The following is a 13,363-nucleotide window of genomic DNA, read 5'->3' on the forward strand; positions in this document are numbered from 1 at the left end:
CATATTCAAGTTATTTAAGGCTCTCCCTATATAGAACCTTTCTTTTCTTAGCATCCAAATAACAATTTGATACGAAGTGTTTTGAGTAAGGCATCCAATTTTAAACACACTCTCAACTCTGACTTCAAATGTATATAAGTATCTATGTAACACAAACTCAAAACATGATATTCACTTGCTTTAAAATATAGGATTGATTTGAAATTTTAAACACTTATCAAGGACCAGTGACAATACAATATTTTAAACAATCTGGGCATTTATTTGATCCCTTTAGAATTATTTTAAATGTCATTTCTAACACTACCACTGCTTCGGAAACAAATGGCGCTCTGAGAGAGCAGAAGCTTTATAGATAATGCCCAATGATATGATAATGCATAAGCATCATATTAGTCTGTGATAATGCCTGAACAGTGGCTGGGACTTTATAATAAAAGTTTATACATTTACCCTTAAAGCTATTATGTATCTTATGAAGCCTACTCAAATTAGTTACAAGCAATCCTTATTATTTATATCTCTAAGTTTTTCTTTGTGTGACTGTCTGTAACCAAGCTGATAAATAGCACAAACAGCTCCATTTCATGTATATACCTAGTCTTGCCATAAATACTGAAACAGAAAAAAAAAATCTATCGTAAATAACATTTATACTTCCAATGTGTTAGTTTAACATAAATATAAAAAATATTGAAGTGGTCTCCATTGGCTGCATTACAGTCATTTAAAAGTTGAGGCCAGTTATCAATAGAAGCACACACTCTTTCCATGGGAAAATTCTTCACTGCCACTCGTACGGATTGTTTTAGGGAGTCCAAATTATTATGGCGTTTAGAGGAAGCCATACTGTCTAAAACTGACTATAAATCATAATGTAGCGGATTAAGATCGGGTCTAGACGACGGCCAGTCTTCAGCTGTGACGAAGTCCGAAACGTTCGTTTCCAACCGAGACTGCGTAGACCGAGCTTTATGACCCGGCGCCGATTCTTGCTGGAAGGACCATTCTTGGTTATTGAACATGGTGTTGTTAAGGGGCTTCACTACACTTGTGTCTATATTTTGACACCAAATGTATGGCTCAGTCACTCCTTACACATAGCTTTTGCCCAACCATACCCTCACTGAAGTCGGATAGTGCCCACATTGCACTGTGTCGACTAATTGGCAAGCTTCCTTAAAACTTTGAGCATAAATACGTTCATTTTGTTTGTTAAAATGGTGCTCAATTGTAAATAATTATCATGCGTAAACAAAATTTTTCTGTGACCTCCCTTTGCGTACTACTTCAGTAGTTGTTTCGATTTTACCACCCTATTCTTTTATAAATTATCAGTTAAGAAATTACCAGTACGTCTCTTATAGGCTGCTAGTCTTAAATCTTTTGAAATTCACGGCATGGTTCCAGTTGCAATCTTTATCTCACAAGATAAAATCTTTTATTTTCGGACAGGATATCTTCGAATTCTTTACCTTACTGCTTTAACCACTTTTTTCGTACGAACACTACGTGGACGGCCAGATCTTTTTCTGTCACAAACAGAGGAGGACTCTAAGAAACAAGAAAGTGCCGAGAACAGAACCCTGCGCAACACCTATTCCTACAGGTTTACCGAAAGACCGTTTGCCGTTTACGTCGACTATTTGAACTCTTTAGCTTAAATATGGTTTTAACAGATTTAGAGCTGTATTTTTTGGAGTTTACCCCTTAAGAATCAATATTCATATGAGGCACCGGTATGAGAAAAAACTGGAGGGTAAAACCTACTCATCAAATGGCTTAATAACGTTTTTGGTGCGGATCATTTCTCGCGCACCTTCCCCTTTTTTGTATTTTCAAGCTTTATTATAATATTATTGAATTTGATTTATTATTATACTTTCATAAAGTTAAGTGTAAATTCCATAATATATGGAAGAAAGTGGTATAAATAATAGTGCCGGAAAATCTGATAAGCACGTAGGTACTAAGTAAGTTACAATTTATACATTAATATGACATGTATTGTATATACTATAAACTAGTGCTTTGTTTTTATTATATATTGAACTATCAATATAGTTCATACAAATTTATATGAGCTATGCACATAATTAAATGTTCAATTTAATATGGAGAATATATTTAGCGCATTTTACGCAAAATAGACCATTTTTAACCAAACCTATTATTTTAATAATATCTATATTTTTTTTAAGCTACTTCTGTGTGTCTGTTTGTAACCGACTCCATTGGACATTGATTTTGTTTTGTATCTGTTCAAAGACAATCGTCATTGAGAAGTACCTAAACTGCAGTCGTGCGTTGGAGCTGACACACACACTTTTTTTTACTCCATAATGCTTTTATTTTTGGAGCAAAGTGTCATGGTGGACGCAGTCAAATTCTTTGGACAAATCACAAAAAATGTCTAATGCATCCTTTGACTTTTCTCAAGCATCAAAAATTTCTTCAATGAGCCTGTACCAACAATACCTGCATTTATTGTTGATAAGCCCCTAGTGAAACCAAATTATTGAAAAATGCATTTGTGGGAGCTGAAGCAAAAGTTTAAAAAAAAATTTAATAGGGTAGGCAGCACAGAAATAGGCCTAAAATTAGCAGGGTAAAAAGAACCCCCAGAATTAAACAAAGGTATAACTTTGCTATATTTGATGAGGTCAGGGAACACACCCTCATCTATGCATTCGTTAAATATTATTACTAATTCAGGTGCTATAATGTCATGTATGTTTTTAAAATATAAGTCGAATTGGCCCATAGGGCCTTTGTATTTTTTAGGTCAATTGGTTTGAAGATTTATCAGATATGTATATCACTAACTTTAACATACTTAAATTTCAAATCAATGGAAAATACTGGTACGTGTAATTTAAGCATATCCTGTGTTGCTTTTGGTGAGCAGTTTAGGGCTTTGGTCGTAATAATTATGATTTCGGAGAAGAATTTATCAAATTCATTTGCAATATCTATTTCCGAATTTATAACGCGTTTATTAATATTTAAACACATAGAAGTGTAACGGAAACTTGACCTACCCATTTCATTATTAATTATATTCCAAATTAGTTTTACTTTATTAATATTTTTAATTTTATCTGGCATAAAACGTGAGGTTCAGCTTTTAACGGAAGAGAACTATTTACTTAAAAAACTATGTTTTATTAAATATCCAGAGTATTTAATAGTCTTATTCCGATTATGATAAATTATAATAATTCTTATTTAGTAAAAATTGGCACTTGCTCATGGTAATTATATTTGTCGCTACGACAAATTTTATAAATTATACTTATATTGGATAAGGGCAAATATAAGAGTAGATTAAATTGTCTTATCTTCGATTTGCGTATATCAACCTGATCAACACCAATAATTGCATATTTGGAAATTATCTTCAGATGTCGCTCTTTGCAATCTAAACAATTTGTTATTTTAAAGTGATAACCCTTACTTTTGGGATTAATTATACAAACTAAATTGGTAACCAAAATTTATGAACGATCCGGGACTCGAACACCGCGAACTCTTGGGTTCCGTCCGAACGCTTTTTCCAGCTGAGCCAACCAATATAAATGGTATAACTAATATAAATGGCTACAATATGAGTTTATTTATTTAAATACGGGAACCAAAAACATAAGCTTTTCAAAAAGTAAACGCGCGGAAGGGCAACTTCCCGTCTTCATCTGATTTGCAACTGTTACAGTTTTTACAGTCATAAGCAACGCAAGCCATGTAAGTTTTGATTAAAATACTGTAACGGAAACGTACAAACATATACTTTTTTTTCTAGAACTGGGTAATTCGATTCGTTCATCGTTGTTTGTTTTCTTGTCAAGTGTCAGCTGCATAATTGTTTTAATTTGAATTTGACCGTTTACGTTTAGTATATTTCTCAGTTTAACGTGATTTCACTATTGTTAATTGCATTTAGTTTAAGATTTATCTAGATATTATATTATAATGGACAACCCACTAACACCAAGTAAAATCCAACGGCTTATACATTTAGCTGAAGATAAATCGTTTAACAATCAAAACCGAACGGTTCGCACTAATAATGGCGACCAGTAAGTTACTTTTTGCGATTATGTTTTATTGTTGCTGCAACTTGTAAGAAAAAGTATTGGTTTCAGATCTAACGATCACTATCGATGTAGTCATCAATTTGATCGAGGCTTCGAGTCATCTTCCGGAATTTTGGACCTAGAACGGCTACCAGGTAATTATATTCTCACCCCACATTTTTAATATTATTCCTTGGCGATATAAATATGTCTTTCTCAATGTCGATCTATAAGATGTCTTCTATTTTGCCAGTGATTTTTTTGAGTATTATTTAGATATCAAATGTACCAAATAAAAAAGTAGTGTTAAAACTATATCAAATACATTCATACAACCATCAATTACAACACAATTCCAGTCTATCTTTTAAAATTTATTTATTTATTTGTGACAATATGGGAAGGGCAGGATGTCTAGCTGATAGTAATTGATACGCCCTGCCAATAACAATGCTGTGCCACTCAGGATTCATGAAAAATCAAAAAATTCCGAGTGTTACTACAATTGCGACATTAGACTCTTTCAGACACAAGATGTTAAGTCTTGTTTGCCCAATAATTTCACTAGCTACGGCGCCCTTCTGATGGAAAGACAGTAATCCTTACACAATACTGCTTCATGGCACAAATAGGCGCCATTGTTGTAATTAAAAGTCTTGTAAACTAGCCAGCATCTTGTACAAAGGGTGCAAAGGAGCCTCCCACAAACATCTTATATACATACTCAAGTAGTCTATCTCTAAAAGAAGAGATGGCTCAAAAATCACTAATGGAACTTCTATAGTTATTAAGAATGTTCCTGGAGGGATAATTGTTTCAGCTAAATCAAAAATATATATCAGCAAAAAGCATTAAATTATTTACAGAATGTTCTTTTACATCAGTTCAGTTTTTGTTCTTAAAATTACTTAAGTTATTACCATATATGTACAACTATCAATATAAATATTGTGCCCTGTGGTTCCCCGGGGCGTTAAAAGAATAGGGTAGTACCAGGCCCTAGGGTGTCGTAAGAGGTGACTACGGGCTTATCGTAAGCGCTTTTTGAAAGTGGGAGTGTCACGCTGCCGTCTTTTGACGTCAGCATAATCGGGCCAGAGTCATTCGGGTTAATTATATTTTCTATATGTTAGCCGATTTGATACTGCAGGGCATGGATATTTTTATACCAAGTACCGATCGGTGGCAGATCACAGCCCTGATTTGATGCGTCAGTTAAAGCAGCATCTAACTGCAAAAAACAGGCGTATCGAACTTGGTTACGGCGCTGGGCACAAAGTATCTGAACTGCAAAGTTCTTAATAGGAAATATAACCGTGCCTCCAGATTTTTTAAGCGACAAAGCGCCCGTGCGAAGTCAAAACACTGTGGTAATATGAACAAACAGAAATATAAACCCAATTATATGGTTTGTCATGCTCACTGAAATGGTATTGCTTGCGGCAGGTTCACGTGCTGGGTCCTCTCCTTCCCTCAAATATGTATAATGGGAATGATGGCTGGTCCATGTGTCTACTCGTGAATGAGTGCTTCTTATGGTGCCTATTATAGTTAATGTATTATTGTATTTCTTGGATTTAATTACTAATTATGACAGTAATAACAATCATCATTTTCATGAAGCATCCTTACACAAGCAATGAATTAAAGGTTAAGGTTAAATATATAATAATTTATATTTAAACAGTTTATTCTTTGTTACATTTTATGAAATATTAGATATTATTTAAAAACAATTAATATTATTAGTTTGTAAGGTGCTGCACCTTACAAACAAATTTGTTAAATATATTACAGCGATTGTAAAATACTCCACTTGGTTGAAACAACTGGCTGTTGAGTTTCTTGTATGTTCTTCTCACAAGCTCAACTTTTTACGAACGTATGGTAAATTCAATAATTTAAAAGAAATATTTGTAATGACGATTCAAAAGTGCTTTGTTTGAATCTAATTGAAAAAAGTTCACTTGAAAAAAACCGATTCTATCACTATCACACAGCATGATCTTATTCTCATCAGAAATCATAAGTTTATTTTATAATGACACTTAAAAACTATCAAAGTAAGTGATAAATAATAAAGAATATGTATTACCTTTTATGTATATTTTTAATATTTATTGTGCATTTGTACATGATGGTTAGGAATAACGGATGTTAATTAATATCTGTTGTAATTAAATGATAGTTTCATTATAATTACAATACACCAGGTGTCTTAATAATAATTTAATTATTTTCAGTGTTTGGTGAAAGTGGTGTTGCAAATATGTCAATGAGATCCGTAAGTAGATATTTATTTATTAATATTTATAGTTGCTACGTCCAAACGACAATTGACTATGTGGTTGTACAGATCTCCTCTGCAGAACTCGTAGTCTTGGTTGACTCCAACTGCGGGCATAATGCCGAATTACTCGGGTTGAGGCACCACCGACTATGCAGGGAAACCTGTACATAATTTTGTATTGGCGTATGGTCTGTACCAATAGTATATATGCATGATTTTTAAAAATACTTAAATTTGATTTAATATGTATTATTCAGCACTTATGAAGAAAAAACTATTTAAGATAAAGTCAATAATAATAAAGATACAATAAAAAATTTACAAAATCTATGTAACATGCATATATACCTCTGACGTGGATAGCCGCATGCCGTGCTTATTGGATCTTCTACTGACTGACTGACACATCCGGAGAGTTACCAGATCTCTTTCGACGCCCCTCTCGGAACGTCCGACCATTGCCGCCGCGTTTGGCACTAGAAGTCAGAAGATTGGGATAGGGTGCGTCCCTTTTTTGCATGCCACCCTTGGGTCATTGTTTGTTTTCCCTTCGGATGATCCCAGTGCCTTTGCAGTGGCCGATAGAATACAATAATATAGGGTATGGATATCTTCCATCATCCAAGCTCTGTAGACCGATCGGTGGCAGATCACAGCCCTGGTTCGATCCGTTAGTTACAACAGGAGCAGACTGGAAAAAACAGCGTATCGAACCTGGGTTGCGACGCTGGGTACAAATGATCCGAACTGCAAAGCTATAAAGAGGAAATATAACCGTGCGGCGTATCTCCAGATTCTTTAAGTGGCAAATCGTCCGTGCGAAATCGAAGCCCGTCGTCAAAATTGGCGAGAAGCTTTCTTGTTAACCTCCTGCAACACGCAATTTCGAAAACACGGTTGTTGTCGAAATCTGCTCTTGGTAACTTCAACCTGCTGTCCCTACACCACTGCGCATGGGGAAAGGCACACTGGCCCATACGACATAAGAAAAAGCCGAACTTCTGTGCATTATTTTTACCTCCAACTCGATTCCTGAAAACAAAAAACTGTTCGGCGCGCTCTGTTTTCGTTGGACGTAGAAGTCTAGCGATCCGGATGGCATTTCTCCCATTGTGCTTGGCACGTGTGCCCCTTAGGTAACGCCGGTGCTAACGCGTTTTTCGGTACTCCTATTCAAAGACAAATAGAGGCTTGTATGTCGATTATTTTACAATTTTGCCCAATACAGGCATGTTTATTAAATAACACTACAGAGGAAGTAGTTTGTTGACTAAGACTATAAGCTACTAAAGTAGCCAGCTGTCGCATAACTCTAAATGGTAGGTATAGGTTACCATTGGTTATTTTCAGATTATAATTAATGAATTTATTTGTGTCAAATAAAATTAAATTTTCATTATTGTGGAATGTCGCATTATACAAAGTTGTATTTAATTTAAATATTTTTCTATTTTGCTCCTGTGTCAAATCCGAGGAGTATGGGAATGTACACATCATCACTTTAGATTTGGTGTTATTGTAAATATTAATTAATTTTTCTATATTTTTAATATTATGAGTGTTATTACCAAACATTATACCTATGATTGTTTTATCTTTTAGATTTATTTTTGGTATGGAATTTATTGTAATTGTTTGTCGTCCTCTTCCATAAAAAAAACTTGCATAAGTCAATACTTAAAACTCATTTATTATTCCTCAGGCAGCTTTCGATCCAGGTGAATTAACAGGGAGATCAACAGGGACCCAAGATGGAAATTCATTAAAACCAATGGCACCAACGAGAGCATTTGGACAATATGGAAGACACTCAACTGCTAGTGTCTTAGACAGTATCACCAATCATATGGACAAACAAACCTCTGAAATAAATGACATTATGAGACACTCGATTGCTTCCAACTTTTCATTCCATTCTAAGGTAATGTTGTCTCAAAATATTTCATCCTTCAACCTACCCATTACAATTTACTTTAAGGACATTAGATGCGACAGTTTCTATTATAATCTAATTGTCAACCTTCATGTGATGGTTTCAGGCTGCTGTCATTCTGTCTCTCTTCAGAAGTAGATTAAAATTGTAATAGTTAGATTTATTAAATTTTAATAGAGTTGGTATTACAGAATTGCTGTATTTACAAAAAATATCAAAATCAAGATGGAGGTCAATCCTGAATAGACGCCGTGTAAATTAAAAAAAAAAACACAAAAAACAAACGTCTCTATTTCTGTAGTCCTACTTCGGATACAGTCATTGCGATTACGGTCGCGCTGGCGTTTATAATTTTTATGAAAATAAGGGACGAGACGAGCAGGACGTTCATCGGATCGTAATTGATACGCCCTGTCCATTACCATACAGTACTGCTCAGAATTCTTGAAAAAACCGAAAATTCTGAGTGGAACTACAATCGCGCTCGTCACCCTGACACATAAGATGTTAAGTCTCATTTGCCCTGTAACTTAGCTACGGCCCCCTTAAGACCGAAACATTATACGGCATTACTGCTTCACGGTAGAAAAAAGCGCCGCTGTGGTACCCATAACCTATCCGGCATCCTGCATAAAAAAGCCTCCAACATGGTAACTGCCCTTACCTCTTACGACACCCTGCCCTATGCTTCTCCGGGGCGTAAAAAGGAAAGGGGAGTCCCAGGCCCAAGGGTGGCGTAAGAGGCGCCTACGGGCTTTTTAAATGTGGGAGAGTCACGCTGCCGTCTTATGATGTCAGCATAATTGGGCCAGACTCGTCCGGGCTGTTTAGTCAGCCCTTGTCCATCTGATCCAAAAAAAAAGGAGACAGATCGGATCCGGCAAACTACAGTCCTATTGCTATTACCTCCCTGCTCTCCAAAATCACGGAGAGCATAATTAACCGCCAGCTCTTGGGTCACCAGTTGATCAACGACCGACAGTCAGGTGATCTTCTGGTATACCTAACACATAGATGGGCGGCGGCTATTGAAAGCAAGGGAGAAGGCCTGACAGTTAGCCTGGATATAGCGAAGGCCTTTGATCGTGTATGGCACAAGGCGCTCCTCTCTAAACTTCTATCGTTTGGGCTTCCCGAGAGCTTATGCAAGTGGACCTCCAGCTTCCTCACTGGGTGCAGCATACAGGTCGTTGTCGACGGTTATTGCTCGAACCCGAAGCCCGTGAACGCTGGAGTGCCCCAAGGCTGTGTGCTATCTCCCACGCTGTTTCTTCTGCATGTCAATGATATGTTGGACACCTCCAAAATATGCTGACGACAGCACTGGTGATGCCGTATACACGGGCCATGCAGGTCTCTCTCGGGAATTCGTTGACCAGTGCCGGGAGAAACTTGTGTCTTCTATCGTGTCCTCTCTTGAGAAGGTCGCGGAATGGGGTAGATTGAACCTTGTCCAAATTAACCCCCAGAAGACTGAAGTAAAAAAAAACCCATTTGACGTATTACCGCTCTTCGACCACAATTCCCTTAAAGCCTCGCCTAGTATCGGAATACTGGGTCTCGAAATCTCGAGCGCTTGCCAATTCCGTGGCCATCTGGAGGGCAAAGCCAAATGGCTTCGAAGAAGCTGGGCGTCATTAATAGAGCACGGCAATACTTCAAGCCGGCCCACATTCTAGCGCTCTACAAAACGCAGGTCCGGCTACCCATGGAGTGTTGCTGTCATCTCTGGTCTGGCGCACCCCAATATCATCTCGACCCATTTGACCGCGTGTAACGTAGAGCAGCTCGAATTGTCGGGAACCCAGTGCTCTGTGAACGGCTGGATCACTTGGCGTTGCGTAGAGACGTCGCTTCATTGTGTGTCTTCTACCGCATTTATCACGGGGAGTGTTCCGAAGTGCTGTTTAACCTGATTCCTGCCGCCGAATTCCAACTTCGCACGACACGCCACAAGTTAGGATATCATCCTCACCATCACCATCCTACACAGTGCGGTTTTCAAGTAGCTTTCTTACACGTGCTACAAAGCTGTGGAATGAGCTTCAAAAAAGTGCGTACTCCTTAAAGGCCGGCAACGCTCCTGTGATTCCTCTGGTGTTGCAAGAGATTGTGGGCGGTGGAGATCACTTAACTCGAGGTGACCCGTACGCTCGTTTGTCCTCCTATTCCATAAAAAAAACCCTTGGCCTGGAACTTTACTATTTTTTATGCCCCGGTGAAGGACAGGGCAGAATGATGATTTTAAGCATTTTTCTCTCTATGCGTTTTCTTCGCGACTCCGGACTTCTCTGCGCATTGATTTAATCAATCAATTATATGCCCTACTTTAGTCTACTATGAATGTAGGTAATAAGAATTTTTAATGAATGTTCAAGAAAAATATTCAATTGTTAAGTATTACTTTTGCATTTTTCAGAGAGATTTAACAGCAGATGAAGCTTCACTTGTGATGAGAGAGGCTCCAATTCCAATTCAACCGAGCAACCAAATGAATTTCCAAGACAGCATGTAAGTTTTGTTTTTAAACTTTTATCATCGCGGAACTTTAACATTGTAATTATTATGACGGGTACTTACGATATATATTTTAACAGTGTGTGTCGTGAATTAGGGAATAAAGACCAAAACGAACTAGGCGCCAAGTGGACAGATTGATGTGTAAAGTATCAAATGAAATATCAGCATCATAGCAATAAAAATATATCGTGGGTACCCGTCATTATAATTATTAGCATGTAAGTTATTTACAAGTAATTGATCTTGTGCATCGAATGTCAATGATTTCGTTACATAAGGTCTTAGATATTAATATGATGAAGTAAGTTCAGGTTTATTACATTAGTATGCGTGATAAGCTACGTCTTACACTCGCGATTTGTACAGTTTGTATTAGTTGCGTGCATTGCTCAAAATAGAGATTAACTGTCAACCTCAATTTTACGTAATGGAAACTTTGATTTGAAGAACGAACCACGAATAACAACGAATTGAAAGAGATAGTGGAAGCGGATCCGAGCCAAAATACACAGGAAAGAGCGGCATGGTTTAACGTTACCGTACCAACAATAGTGACTCATTTGCGTCAAATTAATAAGAAAATTTATTGAAGTAGGCGTTACACGTGTCGAATCGTTTAAAGACGAATATTGGCGATATTATCACTAAAGAAAACTCAAATAATTTATATCAAATCAATATGAAAAATGGGTGCCTCATCTGACGGTTGTCGATGGGTGACTGATCTGTAGAAAGAAACGTGTTGAAACTTGTATTGCCTTGTTGAATCCATACAGAAATTAAGGAATATTGGATCGAATTGTGACATGCGAGGTAAAGTAAGCTAGGATAACCGTAAGCGAAAAAGGCAACGGCTGACCCCATGTCAAACGCCACAACAGTGTCCTAAAGCAAAGCTCACCAATAAAAAGGTAACTGGTGGTCTCAGCATGGTGTTATTTACTATAGCTTTCTCCGATCTGGTCAAGCAATAACGGGAGATGTCTATTGTGTTGAACTCCGAGCAATGATAGGAAAACTAGCAGTGAAACAGCCCCGACTCATGAATCGATCTTCACCATCATTGTTCCATGATAACGTGAGACCTCATACAACACGAGAAACCGTTTTTTTTTCATTCGTCACCCTCCGTACTCGCCAGACCTTGCTCCAACGGACTACCATTTTTTTCGTGATTTCGACAATTTTCTACGTGATAACAAGTTTTCTTCTCAGGAGGCAGTACAAAATGCTTTCACACAGTTTGTCGAATCTAGATCACCACAGTTCTATCGCAATGGCTTAAATAACCTTCCTATTAGATGGCAGCAATGTATAGATATAATGGTTATTATTTTGAGTAAATAAATATTTTAAATTAAAATAAAAAAACGAATTTCAATTTATCAGTACAAATCGGCAATTGTATACTTTAACCCTTAAAATTTAATCAAGTTATTTCTCTTGAATTATTTCTTTATTTGTAAAAAGTTTTACTCTGAAATCCCGCACCTAGATGGTTTATTTTAGATCCAATTTGCCAGTAGGTTTGCACCTACGCAAAATTGTATTTTCATACTTAAAATCTGAATGAATGATATCTATAATATTTTCTTACATGATGATGATAATAATTTATTGGATGGAGATGATATCAAGATCTTTTGTTGTGATACTAACACCCTGTTATACTAAAAATTATATTTACAGCGCAAATAATTCAAGTATGTCCGTTGGTTCATATTTCAAGAATCGATGTCCGGATTTTGGAGTAATTCTGAAGAACACAGATAGTCCTGATAAATCTATGACTCCCAGTATTACAGAAGGTATGATAGAATTTGTTTATGATATCATAATATTTGAATTGTTTTGTGTGTGTGGCAAACTACGTCTTACACTGGCTATATGTATGTCACCAGTGGGAGGCTCCGTTACACAGGATGCTGGATAGATTATGGGTACCACAGCGGCGCCTATTTCTGCCGTGGAGCAGTAATGTGTAAGCATTATTGTGTTTCGGTCTGAAGGGCGCCTTAGCTAGTGAAATTACGGGGCAAATGAGACTTAACATCTTATGTCTTAAGGTGACGAGCGTAGTTGTAGTGCCGCTCAGGATTTTTGGGTTTTTTAAGAATCCTGAGCCGCACTGCATATTGTAATGGGCAGGGCGTAATAATTACCATCAGATGAACGTCCTGCTCGTCTCGTCCCTTACTGTCATAAAAAAAACTTTGTGCGTTGCTGAAAATAGAGGTTAACAGTTCGCCGCTCCGAGCGATCAATCTATCTAGATGTATAAATTATTTAATGATGAAATTACACGTATAATGTATAACATTTATAAGTGTAAGTTTTGACCTATTCGAGTACTAAATCGGATTTGATTCAATAATACGATTTTATTTTTCTCCTTAATGGTGTATTTTACTCTAGCGAAAATGCGACTCCAGTACTAGATAGTAATGAGGACCTCGATTCCTACAAACTGCACTCTTATAGAAGTCATTGCACCATTTATTACATATGTGCATCCATGGGACTATTAACAATTTGATTATATATTTT

At 36.9% G+C, this 13,363-nt stretch overlaps 1 protein-coding gene across 2 annotated transcripts in view; it reads left to right on the plus strand.

Moving 5' to 3' along the window:
• The first annotated feature begins 3,910 nt into the window (after positions 1-3,910).
• LOC126977444 (uncharacterized) overlaps positions 3,911-13,363 on the plus strand; it is a 38,315-nt gene continuing 28,862 nt past the window's right edge. For both annotated transcript variants that reach the window (XM_050826235.1, XM_050826236.1), the window contains exons 1-6: positions 3,911-4,076; positions 4,143-4,228; positions 6,317-6,357; positions 8,066-8,284; positions 10,716-10,807; positions 12,506-12,624. In XM_050826235.1, coding sequence (XP_050682192.1) covers positions 3,970-4,076; positions 4,143-4,228; positions 6,317-6,357; positions 8,066-8,284; positions 10,716-10,807; positions 12,506-12,624 — 664 coding nt within the window. In that variant the 5' untranslated portion in view covers positions 3,911-3,969. The remainder of the gene's footprint in view (positions 4,077-4,142; positions 4,229-6,316; positions 6,358-8,065; positions 8,285-10,715; positions 10,808-12,505; positions 12,625-13,363) is intronic.

This window comes from Leptidea sinapis, chromosome 45 (assembly GCF_905404315.1).
Source record: "Leptidea sinapis chromosome 45, ilLepSina1.1, whole genome shotgun sequence".
Taxonomy (NCBI): domain Eukaryota; kingdom Metazoa; phylum Arthropoda; class Insecta; order Lepidoptera; family Pieridae; genus Leptidea; species Leptidea sinapis.